A 16,105-nucleotide genomic window follows, 5' to 3' on the forward strand; every position below is an offset into this window, starting at 1 on the left:
GACTTCCATTTGTAACTGTGGGGTAGGCTTTTGCACTTTCAAGAAACGGAGTGTTCTGCAGAACCTGTCTCTTTGCATGTGTGCAGGGCCTGTGTTCTTATAAATGACAACAAAACCAGTAAAAAAACTCACATACAGATTATGTGTATTGACATTGGTGATTCTTAAAAGCCTTTTTGACAGCTTTTTTCTAGCATGAATGTTTTAGTTTCTTTGCTACAGACTTATGTAGTACTATGGGTTTTTTTTTTTGTTCTTTCTGCTCATGAATTGCATGTCTATTTTGGTTTCTTTTATCCTCTTTTCATCGTTCTTCGGTATGCTTTTGGGAGGTTTTTAATGCATTTTGGTCAAGAGCAGAATTCTGTAGTTCTCCCAATGGCATACATTAACATTTTTACCTTGGGCTACAGGAATGTTAGTTGTTGACAGCTTTAGGTATGAAAGCTGCCTAACCTCTCTAGACTATAGTTTATCACTTCAGGCTACACAGAAGGTCTTAGAAATGGTTGGGGGTTTTTTGGCAGTCAACTATTGGGCAGCACTTTTTAACTTAATACACTGTGTTTCTTTTGATAATGTTGGAGCATATCAGGGCTGTGTTCCCAGGGATTTGCGTTATCGTTTTACCTTAGGCTATTTCTCTAGTACTTCCTAGATTTGGGTTTTTTTTTCTGTCGAAGGTCAGAACACTAGTATACACTCCAGATGTGGATGTGGTTTGAAAATATTGTGGAAGACTGAAATAAAATCTTTTAATTCGTGAAAAATGGGAAGCTCTTGGCATAAAAGATTGCTACTACCTCTTGATAACATGGTTCGCTTCTGGCTCTATTCCTAGTTTGATTTAATCTTACTTAGTAGCTTCGTGTGAGTTGTATACCTTACCTTTTCTCACTCAGTCCTAGAATATTTTGCCATGGATTCCAATGTTCTTTTGCAAAGGCAAAGGGAGTTTTCAGATATAATAATTTGAAACTAAATTAATTTTAACTATATTTGGTTTCAGGATGTTCATAAAAGCATTTTGTTGATGTTGGTATCTCTTTTGGTCCACAAAAATTTTGCTTGATGTTCTATATCTCCATCTTACTTGTGGACTGAAAGTAATTGTATATGTTTTTTCTTAAATCCATTCAAGATGTTTAGTATTGTGTTTTCCCCAGGGTTGGATAAGTGGTTGTTTCAGACCAGTCATGACAAATTAAAAGGTGATTAAACAAGGCCAGCAATTTCTCATATGCTCTTCTTTGGAGTGTTGAGCACAGCTGTTTGCTGATTTCTTATAAAAATAACACAAGTCTGGAGTACAGTAAAATTACACTGGCGGGTTTTAAAACACTATTAATTGCTTCATAAATTGCATCTGTCCCTTGGCAAAAGATTGATTGCAAAAGAATGGGTATAGTTTGTAAAATGAATATTAGAAGCGCTGCTTAGCACTTAAAAGCAGACTTCTGGAATTGTTGTGATAGTAGAGAACAGAGCAACTCTTAATTTCTGTAACATTGAATCCCAAGCTTAATGAATGCTTTATGGACCATGCGTCCAAATTTGTTGTGTGAATGTGCTTTATAATTGTTGCTTGTAAAGCACATTTAGGTTTATAAAGTCTGATAGTGAGAATATGTTAAGTGGCAGACACTTCACAGCTATTATAAAAAAAAAACAACAACTCGAACCAATAAATTCTAATACTCTTCAAATGGCTTGGAAGTTACATATTTCTGATTGCTGGAGAGTAAGGTATGTAAACTATATGTGCTAAAATGTCTATGATATATTTGCTAAGAGACTAGGTCCTAATGGGCCTAAATTGAGGCCTAACATGAGATGTTAACTCATCGCACTGAATTCCTTGTGGCTTCTCTAGAAATCTGAGAGCTGAAGCTTGTATATTTTCATGTACAAGTGGTAGAAAACTGCATGACAGGTTTATAAATCGTTTAAGTACTGACAGGAACCACTTGTAGTGTCAAAGAGAGACAATAATATACTGGTTACATGTGGAGAAAGCATCACTTCAGAATATCTGGGTGCTGTTGTGAACCTGTCTCAGGATAGACTTGAAGTGGAACAATACAATTTGATTAATTTCCGTTATTAATGTGCTCATTCTGGCTTGTGTAATCAGGTTGGAAATAGAATACAGACTACTGAAAATTGCAACAGTGAAGTTTTTGTATTGGTGTTTAAATTGCTGCCTCTGATCTTTGATGTGTGTGGAGATAAATAGTGGGTATTTTTTCTCTTTAACCAGATCACCCAGAAGACACAATGAGTGTTAAAGCTTTCAAGCTCGTTTCTGCTGTTGAGCGGGAGATGTTAATGGGAGACAAAAATTACATCAACATCGAATGCATTGAGTGTTGTGGAAAGAACCTCTACATTGGAACCAATGACTGCTTTATCTATCGCTTTCTGTTGGATGAAAAGACATCAACAGCTGGAAAAATAACTTTTGCTGCCACCAAGCAGCTACATAAATACCTGGGCTTGAAGAAGCCTGTGAGTGAGTTGAAAGCAGCCTCTGCCCTCACCAGGCTTCTTGTGCTTTGCGACAACACAATAACACTAGTTAACATGATGAACCTGGAACCTGTCCCCACGGGCGCTCGAATCAAAGGAGCTGTGACATTCACATTAAATGAAAACCCTGTGAGTGGGGATCCTTTCTGTGTCGAAGTCTGCATTATCTCAGTCAAGCGACGGACCATCCAAATGTTCATGGTGTTTGAAGACAGAGTCCAGATAGTGAAGGAAGTGTTTACTCCAGAGCAACCCTGTGCTGTGGCCGTAGATGGTTATTACTTGTGTCTAGCACTTACTACACAGTATATAATTTTGAATTATAATACTGGAGTCTCCCAGGATCTGTTTCCTTATTGCAGTGATGAGAAACGGCCAATTGTGAAAAGGATAGGCAGACAAGAGTTTCTGTTGGCTGGCCCCGGAGGCCTAGGTGAGACTAAGGATTGTCACTTTTTTCCCAATTTTTTGACTTTTCTCTCTTAGTTTCTCTCAATTTGCAAAGCAAAGCTTTACTAATTGTGTTGTTCATGATAATGATGATTTTTTTTTTCACAGGTCTGTACTGGAACATTAAGATCAGTAGGTAGATAGTAAATCTTGGGTACTAAGTATTATTATTACTCTCCTGCTTTTTTAAGGCACAAAAATCTGATTACTTGTATTTTATTTGTGTCTGTAGAAAGCTTCATTTCTACATAGATGACTAATAGTGGTAGTATCTTGCAGCCCAATGTAAAAAAATTGATTTGTACCAAGTGACACTTCAGAGCCTGATAGCCTTTCTCCAGTGACTAGCTACACTGGGTTTGAGGAGCCTCATGTTGCTATAAAATCATTAAATTAGTGTAGATGAATTTTTTCTTTAGTTGCTATTCAGAGGAGTTCATAGGACGTCCATTTAATAGATTGTAGCAGTTTTCCAAATAGATATGTCATGCTACAGTGCTAGTAGAAATGTCAGTGGAAGTAAACTGTATCCTAACTCCTTAGAGCTAAACTCTGTCCTAACTGCAGATTTTGGCAGATACTACAGGTTTTATGCTCCCATCTGCTTAATTTTTTTATAGTACTTGTCAGCTATGTACTACAGAAAGTGATAGTTTAATATTGTAAAATGCAGGATAGTGCTGTTCTCTAATAGACAAATGATTGTAAGGACTACTGCTGCTGTGATCTGTCTGAATAAGCAATATGCTGTGAGGTCAGTAATCTTGAGCTTCTTTGGGAAAAGCTGTAATACGCCAGAGCTGACAGACCACAGGCAGAATGCTTTCATGCTGTTTGCCATATGACTATCCAGATAGGAGATGCAGTTTATGCGTCTTCCCTGATACATTAGGAATAGTATGTGGCACAGCTATTTAAGCCCTTAATTTGGGGATCTGCATGGGTTTATGCTTTTTGATATAAATTCCAAAGTACAAGTGTAATCACTTGTTTATGTTGGAGTTTTGTTTGTGTCCAGAATGTGACATGTACATCAACTCACCAATGTGTGTTTTTCTCAAAAGAAGACTTATTAGAGCATCAGTTTATGCAAATTAAAGATATTCCAAGATTAACTTGAGGGTTTTTTTCAGATGTGGGTCTTTTCTAAGTCATCTCAGCTACCCTCCTCTTATTAAAACAGTTGCTTTAAATGTGGACATGTATTTGTGGAAATTATTTTAGTAGTGCTATGGAAGTTACAATCTGAATTGACTGTCTAAAAGTACTCTTTTGTGACATGCTTCTAAGGAGATCCCATTCCTACTTCCATCTTTATCTTTTTAGGAATGTCAAAGCAGATTCTGGTCAAGTGGTTAGTTTGTTTTTTGATTTAAGAAGAACAGGTATGCTTTCAAAAGCACAAATGTGTTTAGTCAGAAAGCAAAATTTTATTTAGTCTGACTTTTACTATTATCTGGTGTCCTGGAAGAGGGCTGTACATTAAGACCTCTAGTCTCAAAATCTAACATGCCTGTGTAAGTAGATTGTCCTGGGGTTAGAATATTCAGGTGTGTGATATCTTAAACAAATGCACTTCTGCAGCTCTAAACAGGCTATAAATTTTCCCTTTTCTCTAGCTCAGAAACCTTACAAAGACTTCTTGCAACGGATTGTATGTTTTTTTTCCTTGCCTAATTTGGCTTGTGGGTTTGTGGTTTTGGTTGTTGTTTTTTTTTTTTTTTTAATCAGCTGTTCTTTATTCCCTCCCCATCTTTCAGTTTTTCCTCAGTAAAATTCTTAGTGTCTTTAACACTTCCCTCTTTGAAGTTGTGAAGATGGTTGAGTATCTTTATAGTATATAAGCATTTTGTGTCTTGGCATTTGAGGTAGGGCTCTGCTGTAAGGTGAATTTGCTTGAAAACGCTTGATGTTAATCTTTGATTCTAATTTGTTTTGCTTTTGTACATCTTGTTGCTTAAGGCATATTTATTTGGCACTTGGTAGAACACCTATGCTAAATTCAACCTCTTTTACTGAGGTGGACGTATTCTGCATTAATATATTTGCTTTTGTAGTGTTTGAAGTGGGATTTATTTACATTAATCTGCTTTTGAGTTAAGACTGGAATTTAGAATGCAGAAAGCAATGACTTAAAAAGGTAATTGTAAAGTAAAACATCTTTAAGTTTCTTGGGTATGTAACCTTTTTCCTTACCTTGACTGCATTTAAAATCTGATGATTACAATTGTTCATAGCTGATCTATAGGCTTAGCCTTTTGGTACTTGGTTGTCTTGCCTTGAAAATAGTATATAGTTCAGTCTTTCAAAGAGATGAGGAGCTTAATTTTTGATGCATCTTCATTCAGTCCTGTAACTCATTGAGACTTGAAAATGAGTTCTTTCTGGTGATGTATGAAACCATGCTTCCCAAAATTCAGTTTTTCATTTTATGAAGCTTTTGTTGCATGTTTCTGATCAGATTTCTTGCCATGTCGAGGCTTCAAGTTTTTAACAGCAGGGGAGCATTTTTCAAATTTGAAGCAGTTCTTGCATGTTGGCAAAGGGCACACTTCCTAGCACCAGCTGGAGCAACTGCCCTAAAATGTCAGAGGCCTCAACTCAGACCAATCTCCCACAGGAGGGTGCAGCACTTCACAGCTTGAACTGAAGGGAGCACTTGGTGCCTCTTGCTGAGACTCTAACACAGGAAATTTTGCCTCTGTCTGCAGATGTGTGCTTGGTTAAGGATTTCTGTTGCCAAGTAAAAGAGATGCAGGAGGAAGTCAGCAGAGTACATGACACCAGGGATGACAAAAAGGAAACATAATCTTCTCTGAGACCCAGACATGAGCCTGAACCCCCAGCTATACTGAGGGAAGGACAGGCTTTTGTTTCTGTATGTTGCATGGTGGCAAAGGTTAGAAACTTGTGAATTCCCATTAAGGGAAGAACTCTCCTCCTCTGCCCGTAGATCTGCATCTATAAAATATGTTCAGTGCTCAGAAGCAGATGGGAAGCAGGAAGCTCTGTCCAACAAATCCTCTGAGCCTGTACAATGCAGTAGCAACAGGAGGAATTAGCAAGTAATAGTGGGAGACTCCCTGATACTGGAGATAAGGTTTTTCTCATCAGGCCTGCTGGAGAGGAAGAACAGCTTGAGGAGGAGTGTGTGGACTGTACAGGTCATTGAATGATTGCACAATTAGTGGTGATGAGGGATTTGACTTTTGTAGCTATGGATTTAAGGAAGAGTCAGGATCTACCAGACAAGTGAGGCAGAAGCGTTTTTGCCAACAGGCTGATCAACCTGGTGAGAAGGAGTTAAACTAGGAAATGGTGGTAGGCCAAGTTGGCAGAGAGCAGGATGATGTGAATGAGAGTCATTGTAATCAAGAGAGAGGTCTGAAGAGGCCCTGCTTCAGGCATATTCACATTAAGTCTACAAAACAGTGCAATGGTGAAAGCTGTCTTATATTTTTGGGGAAATCATCACATCTGTATGCTAACAGCTGAGGTGAGGGGTTACTCTTTACGTGACAGCAGCAGGAGAGTGTGGTGGCGTGCCTTGGGTCAGAGGAGGAGGCAGCTGAGAGTTCATGCAGTACAGCTAGAAGGCAGACATGGTGATGTTGTGGTGTCTGCTACAGACCACTTTGTCATGAAGAAGATGTAGGTAAGGCCTTCTTCAGATAGCAGGAAGAAACCCGCATTTGTAGGCCTTAGTTCTTAGGGGGCACTTGAACCGTTCCAGTACCTGATAAAGGGACAGCACAGCAGGCCACAGGCAGTCTGGGAGATTTCTGGAGTATGTTAATGGTGATTGAGGAGCTGATGAGGGCATTTGCTGTGTTGAGCCTAGCTGGAAATGTGAAGGTCAGGGGAGCAGCCTTGCTGCAGTGTCCATGAGATGGTGAAATTCAGGATCCTGAGAGAAGGGAAAAAGACCACAAGCCTGGAGTGCAGAAAAGCAGACTTTGGTTTGTTCAGGCACCTGCTTTAAAGAATTCCATGTGATATGGTCCTGGAGAGAAGGACTACCTCCTCCAAGTTCAAGAATGATCCATCCCAATAAGCAGGAAAACAAGCAAAAGTTGCAGTAAGTCTGCATTAATGAACAAGCAGCTCTTGCCCAAAATCAAATATAACAAAATAAGCAAGTGAAAGCAGGGCCCAGGTTATCTGGGAGCAACACAGATGCTGTCCAAGTATGTGAGGATAGGGTTGAGGAGACCAATGTCCATCTGGCATTAACTTTAGCACCTTGAAGTGCAGCAAAAAGCTTCCACAAGCATATCAGCAGCAAAGGAAGGTCACTGATACCCACTGCTGAATGGGGCGGGAGACCTGGTGCCAAAAGACATGGAAAAGGCTGAGGTGCTTAGTGCCACCTTTATCTCAGTGATTATTGGTATGGCCTTCCTTCAGGAATCCTCAGCCAGCCCCTAGGACCAGGGGGAAAACATGCAGCAAGAGAAACCTGTCCCCAGTAGAGAAGGATTGGGTTATGGATCATTTAAATAAAGTGGACAGTCAAATCCAAGGGACCTGATGGGATGCACCAATGAATGCTCAGAGTTTGTGGTCACTGTCACTGTGAGGCCACTCTCTATCTTTGAAAGGTCATGATGATCAGGGAACATTCTTTAGGACTGGAAGAAAACAAATGTACTCCGTCCTGTCTTAAATGAGCAAAAGAAAGGATCCATGTATGGAGGAGAGAGGGGGTGTAAAGAAGACAGATCTAGAGTCTGGTTAGTGGTATTGTGGTATCTCATCAGTGAAAGGATGTGAAGTAGTCTGTACAAATTGAAATACAGGAAATTCTACATAAACACAAGAAAACAAATTTCTCATTGTGATGATGGTCAAACCAGGAAATGGGTCTCAGAAAGGATGTGCAGTCTCTGTACTTGGAGATAGTCAAAAGCTGACTGGGCAAGTTCTTCAACAACCTGTCCTTGTTAACCCTGCTTTTAGGGAAGTTGGGCTAGACAGTCTCCACAGGTCCCTTCCTGCTTCAACTATTCCTTAACTTTAATAAGTAAAAAAAAAATACAATTTTAAATTACTTATTTTAGTTTATTCCTTCTGCTTTTCCAGAATAAACTCCTCAGTGGTGCATGGTTTGAGCAGTTGTATAGTGATTGAGTAGCCTACAAATGGAGTTGGAGAACTGAGCTTTATAGCTTAGGACAAGCACACAGATACTAAGGAGAGTGTTTCATAGATGGTTAGGCAGTGCCTTTCTTGTAGCTGATGACACTGCATAAAGCAACAATAGGGTAGTCAACAATAAGCAGCATGTTCCCTTCTTGTTTTCAGCCACTGGTAGTGTTCCTTATGCTGTCAACATTTATGATAACTGAAAGCTTTCATATTCCTTTTTAAGCAAGTAATAAACATGTGTTATTTCATTTTTACAGATATTTAAATGAAGACTCTTTCTATTTTAAAGCAAGCAAATAAATAAAATCTACAGTCTATTGCACGAAGTCCAGAGTAACCTGATAAAAGTTGGCCCTGCTTTAAGGGAGAGGATAGGACTGGACTGAATGTCTTTCAGAAACCTCTTTCTGACTTAAATTCTTCTATGATTCTATACATTTGTAGATATCTTGATGCTGAAAATAATGTAGCTGTGTTTTGGATAACTCTTGTAACCTTTAGATAGCATATGTATTTTTAATACAGAAACGATTACTGGCTTGATCTGTTTAATCAAATGCATTCTTGTACTGTAAAAAGGCCATTGCTTCTGACTGTATTTGTCAAGTATATTGTTATCCTTAGGTGAGAACTGGGTGAAAAGAGAAAGTGCATCATTCTGTGACAGAAACACTAGTTATTGAGGGCAGAGGAATGTAGAGCGATTTTGACTTGGAAAAATACTGTGCCTTGCTCTGCATATCCTTTCACTTCTGTAAAGGATTTTTTCATGTTACCTGAAAAAAAGTTCTGTCATTTAAAAAAAAGAAAAAGGTGGTGTTAAAATCAGGATTTTATAATTTTTTTGAGAATGTCATAGAAATAGAAAATTCTAAGAATTAATATTTCAAATATAATTAACCTTGAGTTTACTGCTGGTTAGTTTGTGTTTAACTCAAATTTTCTTCCACTTTTTGAAACGAAATTATAGCACAGAGTAACAACTGGAAAGCATTAAAAATGAACAGTGCAGTCTGTCTGGCATAAAATTCCATTTCTGATCCATAAGAATATCGAGATCTATCGAGTAAATTGGGAATTATATATTATGGCCAAACAAAAGTATTTTCTCTAAGGTGCTTTGAATGAAAAGCTGATCATTATAGTGAGAAAGCAAATAGCATTACTTGTTAATAGTCAGATGTGAAATTCTATTTATGTATTACACCCTTAGTCAAGGGAAAGGGCTGATGATTTCAACGCTGCTATAAAGGATCCAGAAGCTTAGCCTCTATACTGTAGTTCTGTAAAAATCTACAACCTTGTTTTCTTTTTTTGGGGGTTTTAATTCCAAGATGGTCCTCTTGCCTAGCTACCCATGCCTCATTATCCTCTGTTTGGAAGAGATTTTGCAAATTCAATAACATAATCTTTTAATCTCCTCTGCCCTTTAGAGCTCAGGCTTATTCTACCAGCTGTCAAGTGGCTCATTCCTGCCAGAGAAGAATTTTCATGGCATGTCTTTTTAATGGCATAAAAATACTGATTTTAAGGAATATGTATTCCATGTTTAGAACAGAAGTTTACATCATGCATCAGTGTGGCTCAGCTGGCAAAGGGTTACTGAACTAGGCCCAAAAACTTTGACTGGAGTTTTTCTTTAATTAGTGCCTTGGAAAGAGCTGGAGAATAGGACCAGTGGCACATTGTCCAAAAGCAAGTCAAACTCTTATTAAGCCAGGAGAAGGAAGGAGGTCAGAATAGACAGGAGTAAAGATAGTGGCAAAAAACCCCCACAAATTAACTGAAGATTTAATATGGTTATTTTGAAGGCCACATAGGAGGTATCATTGGGATATTAAGTCTTTAATTTGCACTTGGCTTTTGGGACAAACCTTTATATGCAGCCTCTGTATTCTTTTCAAATGATTGAAAACACAGATGCCTTGCAGGAAGTGACTCAGAATTGACAAGTAAATGGTTGGCTGTCAGCTAAAATGCTCTTTAGATATTTGACTCTACAAGGAACAAATATGCCTGTATTGCCAGATAGGTCAGGCAGTGCAGTTCTGAAGCTCTCACTAAGGCAGTATTGTTTGAATATTGTTTGAATGCTGGGTTTGACTAAATACCAATGTTTTGAAATTAATTCAAGCTACATGGCATAATTCTTATTTAAAAATCTTGGAACTTAATAAACTTGAAAATTCTTGCTAGTTCTTTCAGTAATCATCTCTTCAGTTCTTGGTGTTGTCTGTTTCTGTGGTGAAGGAAAAATTGAACTGAACTAACCAACAGGTCTGTGTGGTCCAAGAAGGTGCGATGTGCTGTCATCATGCCACCTGACACTGCATTTGTTCTTCTGAGACTATTTCCGTACCTTGGTACTCATGCTTCATATTGGAAAGGCAACAGTCTTCAACCAGCACAATACTCAGGCTTTGTTTTTCCCTTTTTCTAGGCATGTTTGCAACTGTAGATGGCATTTCACAGCGTGCCCCTGTGCACTGGTCAGAGAACGTGATTGGAGCAGCTTTGTGCTTTCCTTATGTAGTTGCTCTTGATGATGAGTTCATTACAGTGCACAGCATGCTGGACCAGCAGCAAAAGCAAACCCTGCCTTTTAAAGAAGGTCACATTCTACAGGACTTTGAAGGTATTAAAAATGACTGGTCTTTGAATCAATAATTCTGGAACAACCACTGCTGTGAGCATGGTCACTTAGCTTGTGTTTTGAACACAGTATCTAGTACGCACCTGTTAAAAATTACTTGTTCAAACTTCTATAGCAAATGCTTTCCTGATTAGATTCCTGCAGATTATTATAGGAAAACTTTAGTCATCCAAAATTCCATGCTTCTAACAAAATGTATGCTCATTAAACGTGCTCTAATTGTCAAGTTAATTGTTGGGTAGGAGTCTGTGGGGTTAGAGCTTCTTCATGTAACTTGATTATCTTTTTCCAAGGAGCAATGTTAATTCATGAGTCAACAATTGTGAGCTACAGGTATCTGTCCATTGGCTGTCCTGACAAAGGTCTAACCTAACTCCTAAAGGAGTTCTTTTGTACTCCTTTCTAAAGTATCTGTGTAAGAGGCTTAAAATGGGACATTTCATAAAAAATTGTTAAAGAAAAACCACAAACATTTCTTTTGATCTGTTCTTCAGTTAAGAACTCTTAATACATTCTGTTCCTAGGAGAGCTACAAGCTCTAGCACTATGAAATGTATGTTACTTGCTACCTTCAACATACAGCTTACAATTTTACAATGTAAGCCTGTGGAATATCTGGCAGTTAAAAGTCTCTGTGCTGTGGAATCTGGGCAGTAGGTTCAGTGGTGGTTTTTACAGCTTAGATCATCATGATATATTATAGCCACTTTCATTTACTCAGAGTGGAATATCATCTGTAAATAAATATATTTACCATTATCTCTGTATTTCTGAGGTGCAGTTTACAGGTAAACTATACTATCTGGTAAATACGGTAGCAAGAGATGAGCTTTTGGAACTTTAACACAATTCAGGTTTTTTGTATCTTGGTAAATCTTAAAGTCTATTTCTGAAAACAGGAACAGGGAAGGGGGTTCTATCAAGAATGTAAACTGAATATGTCCATTTTCTCTGCCCAGGAAAGGTGATTGTTGCTACTAATAAGGGAGTGTATATCTTGGTGCCATTACCTTTGGAAAAACAGATTCAGGATCTTCTAGCCAGCCACAGAGTGGAAGAAGCCCTTGTTCTAGCAAAAGGAGCTCGAAGGAATATTCCAAAAGAGAAATTTCAGGTCTGTCCTTCCTTTAATTTTCATGAAAACATAATTCTCATAGTGGGACCATGTATATGATGGTCAAGTGACCAGAGAAGGTGGAGGAGGAATTTACATAGAAAAGAAATCTAATACCTTTTATGGTTTCAGGCTGAGGAAGTAGACATGCTGCTGAATTGGGTAGTGCTTGTAAAGGCTGTGACATTGGCAGGGTTGAATGCTGTTCTGCTGGTGTTGGTTTTTTTTTTCATGTGTATAACTTGAAAACAATTTAAAACAAAACTGAAAAACTAGCAATAAAAAAATCCCATGTGATGCTTCCCTCGCACTAAGTTCAGTTGTTGGAGCATTTTGTTACCATTGAAATAGTATCTGTAGCATTGCTTTCAGTTTGTTTAGGAAGATGTAAAGTTAGGAACATAACTGCAGTGATTGCAGAACTGCAGTGGTTCAAAATGATTCTGTCTGTAAGGATATTTTTATTTTTAATGTCAAGAAGTTTCTAATTCCTTGTCATTTAAATTCTGGTCAAGCCCTTGAAAAGTAGTTATTAAATTAAATTTTTGTCAGCTTTCATTTTTATCCTTAACTCATTTGGTGAATGAACAGCTGGGTAGGCTGCTGGAAGTAAAACGTTTGGTGAGAAAGGTGTTCCCATCTTTTTACAAAGATGCAATTACCCAGAAGTACTGGAAGGGTTAGGCAAATGCAGAATTCAGTTTCCAGCATGTTTTGGTTTGCATCTTCACTTCCAACTTTTCATTTACAATCTGTTTAAAGAAGTAAACTTAAATCTTGCTGTGAGGACAGAATGCATGTTCTAATCAATATCTTCAATGTATGATGACCTGTAATTCTCACATTATTTTTCCAGTTTATGTAGATTTAGTGTGGGAGATGTCTTTTTGTTTTACCACAGGTTGAACTGCAGCTCATTATCTAAAATATGTGATGTAAAATCTCATTCCTCCAAAGTTTGCTTGTATTTAGGATTTTTCTGTCTGATAATTTGCTTTCTGTTCATTCGTGACTTATGTGCACATCATCTGTCTACTTTAAATTACTGTTTCCAAGATTATTAAATGTCTTTGCTAACTTAATATGCTTTTAAGGGTGTTCAGTTGCTTTGAATCAGTGCTACAGCTGAAAAACAGAAAACATAGTACTTGCAAGCAAAATAGTAGCCTATTCTAGTCTGTATTTGTAAACTGAGATTAGCCATCTTAAATTGGAGTCTTCCACTGACTCATATTAAAATGACTCAACTTGGCTTAGTTGTTGAGATATTAGTCCAGTTTTTCAGAGTTTATCTAGTTGAAAGTGGCATGTTGAGCTTGCCTCTGATACGTAGTGCTGTCATTACAGGTTAGTTGAAAGCACATCAGACTTTTTTTTACTGTAGTCTCACATAATATAAATCTGATGGAGTTCAACCCAATTACATGCCATACATGTCTTTTGCTACATTTCTTTGGCATACTTTCACTGATCACATAGTCACTTCTTTCTAACTCCTGTCTAAGAGAGATCCTCAGATAATAGATTATAGCAGATTGAAAATAGGTATCTTCAAATCGACATCTTCAGATACGTATTTTGTAAGCTTTACTGATTCCTTAGTAATTGAAACTTTCAATGCTTTATTTTGCTATTTTATATGAGCAGTGGGAAGGCATGCATAGGATTTGGTAGTAAGGCACTTGATCTAGCCACTATAATTTAGCCATACAGAAAAGTGATAGGAAGTGTCTGGTACATGTAGTATAGTGCCCCCTTTTCCAGATGCTGTTTTAATTTCTGCAGTTTGCAATGGCTGTTGCCATCTTGTGACTTGAGCTCAGTCATCACATTGTTGGACTGTTCTTGACTTTGGAACAACCTGTGTTTTCTTTTCTTGCAGTTCAGTACTGCATTATCATTGCATGCATACACAGGGGCTTGCTCCTTCTCTTTATATCAGCATAAATATATAATATATAGATATATTTGGTGGTAATGCAGAATGATAGTGGGACTGAAACAGTAAAGTATCGTATTCTCAGAATTGTTTGTACAGCCAACATTTAGTTACTGGAAAGAAGCAGATTGTGCGTTAGTAACTCTAGTCTGTTATTTAACCAGTGGTACCTGCAGACTTCAAATTTGTTTCAGCAGTATTAAATGAAAATTACTTTGTCTTTGAGCATCAGGAGTTACTGCTAGGTAAAAAAAAGGGTAAGCAAAAGTGTTGCAAGGAGATGGCTTTGCTGGATATAATTTTTTGGTAGAAGAATACAAAGGCTTTTCTACCATGCTACCATGAACTGACTGAATACTGCTTATTAATTTTTCAGGACAGCTGAAGTTTGCAGAAATCATGGTTGATGGTAGTGAAGACCTTGGTTAGATTGACACACATCTTGCATAGGTATCTATTTTTTTCCCTTATTTCTTTTTAGTTTCAACAAACATTAACAGCACCCAAAAATGACCAAAAGACCAAGTGTCTTTCTAGAACTTTTTTTTTGGCAATCTAGTTGATAATTCTGACCATTTTAGGGTTTTTTTCTAGCAGTTGAAAGGCTAGAAAGGCTTTGCTATAGCTATCACAGCTTCAGTAGTCATCTTCCTGTTCTCTAGTGCTTTTTCAGATACAAATTAATATAAATCTTATTTCCTGGTTTTGTAGCTATTTTTTTAATGTAAATTCAGTCAACAATATAGATTTTTCCTAAAGCACTTCAAGTCCTTTGATGGTTCTTCAAAACTATTAGGGAAATAAACATTAGGTTGAATTTTGACTGGGTGTAACTTAGTAGTTCTAAAAAATAAGCCTATTGAGCTATTCTGGCAAGCAAGTCTGGAATAACTCAGGATGTTTTTTTTTCTGTCGTGAACAAAAGTTAACTGTGTGTGGTTGGCATATAGGTTTAGCCCATTTTTAAAAACCTCTGAGAGAGAGAATATTGACTTTTTCACAGACAGTCTGGTCTGTTACTTCCACAGTCTTTACCACAGGACATCTTATTGTCTAGTGTTTATCTTGGCTAAAATGAACCTGTTTATTCCCTATCCCATCAGTGCATCTTTAAAATGTTGGAAAAGTGTCTGTGAACATTATAGTGGCTTTTTTGTTGTTGTATGGCTTTAAGGGATTCATGAAGTTATGGCAACATTTAAATGCAAATGAATGCCACTTAATCAGTTCAAATTTAAAACAGATTCATTGGGCTTATACTTACAGTATCAACAAGCTCTTTTTATCTTCTAGTTGCTGTACAAACTAAGCTCTACAATTAAAGCATTATTTACAGTGTGTTAGATCAATTCAAACTTCATTCCAATGTCGTAATTTACTAAATTTTGTAAATATTAGTGATCCTAATTGCAGAGTTAAAAACTGAAATAAAATTTCTACTTTGGTACTGGTTAGCAAGGTGAGAAATATTTGTATTTCAACTCTCCCTGGGTTGAAAGGGAAAATCGAGGCCAGGTTTTGAAGTTCTTTTGGTGCCGTAAGATGCAGATAGTTGCAGACTGAAATCCTTTACCATCATCCTTAAGAATGTGACCAGACAGGTGTTCATCCATTCACAGACTACTATTTGCTGTTGTAATAACACAATTGTATAGCCAAAGTGTTTTGGATACTTTGTTAATTAATCACCTGAGGTAGTTTTACTTTATAACTGGAATTAATTTTCCTTTCAGCTTTAGTATACTTGGATGTAAAGGATAGTAACATTAATATAAAGATGTCATAAGTATTGTTAATTTTTTTTTATATTATGTTTGTCTGAAAAGGTGTGCCAGGTAGCTTTTCTCAATTTCGCCTTCATTCCGCCACACTGGGGGACAAGAAAAGTCCCACAGCCCTACAAATCAGTAGGTTTTAATGGCTTGCTAATGGTCAAGATTAAATATTTCCTTAAGATAAACTGCTAGTAAAGGGAATAAAACATGCACAAACTAAGTGGATTTAAGGCAAGCTTTTTCTTTTGGTAAATCCACAGTCTTTAATCAAGGTGAAAAATTGCCAATTAGAATATCAGTCTACCCTACCTGAGGCCTGACACCGTTCAGCAATGCCCGCCTGGAATACATTGCTAATTTATTGTAGCTCTCTGGGTATTTGAAAAAAGGGTCTGTTTTTAGTAACAGAATTAATGTATGCTGTTAAACATTAAAAAGCTGTATATTCATAACATAGTTGAAGGGGAAAACTGAAGCATGTGAAGGTAGCTATCTGT

The 16,105-nt window shown here is 37.4% G+C and overlaps 1 protein-coding gene across 1 annotated transcript in view; it reads left to right on the forward strand.

The window, feature by feature from the left end:
• The window catches only part of TGFBRAP1 (transforming growth factor beta receptor associated protein 1), a 37,991-nt gene that overhangs the window by 645 nt on the left and 21,241 nt on the right, over positions 1–16,105 (forward strand). The window contains exons 2-4 of the mRNA XM_005151361.3: positions 2,261–2,962; positions 10,568–10,762; positions 11,740–11,894. Coding sequence (XP_005151418.2) covers positions 2,278–2,962; positions 10,568–10,762; positions 11,740–11,894 — 1,035 coding nt within the window. The 5' untranslated portion in view covers positions 2,261–2,277. The remainder of the gene's footprint in view (positions 1–2,260; positions 2,963–10,567; positions 10,763–11,739; positions 11,895–16,105) is intronic.

The sequence above is a fragment of the Melopsittacus undulatus genome, chromosome 2 (assembly GCF_012275295.1).
Source record: "Melopsittacus undulatus isolate bMelUnd1 chromosome 2, bMelUnd1.mat.Z, whole genome shotgun sequence".
Classification (NCBI taxonomy): Eukaryota; Metazoa; Chordata; class Aves; order Psittaciformes; family Psittaculidae; genus Melopsittacus; species Melopsittacus undulatus.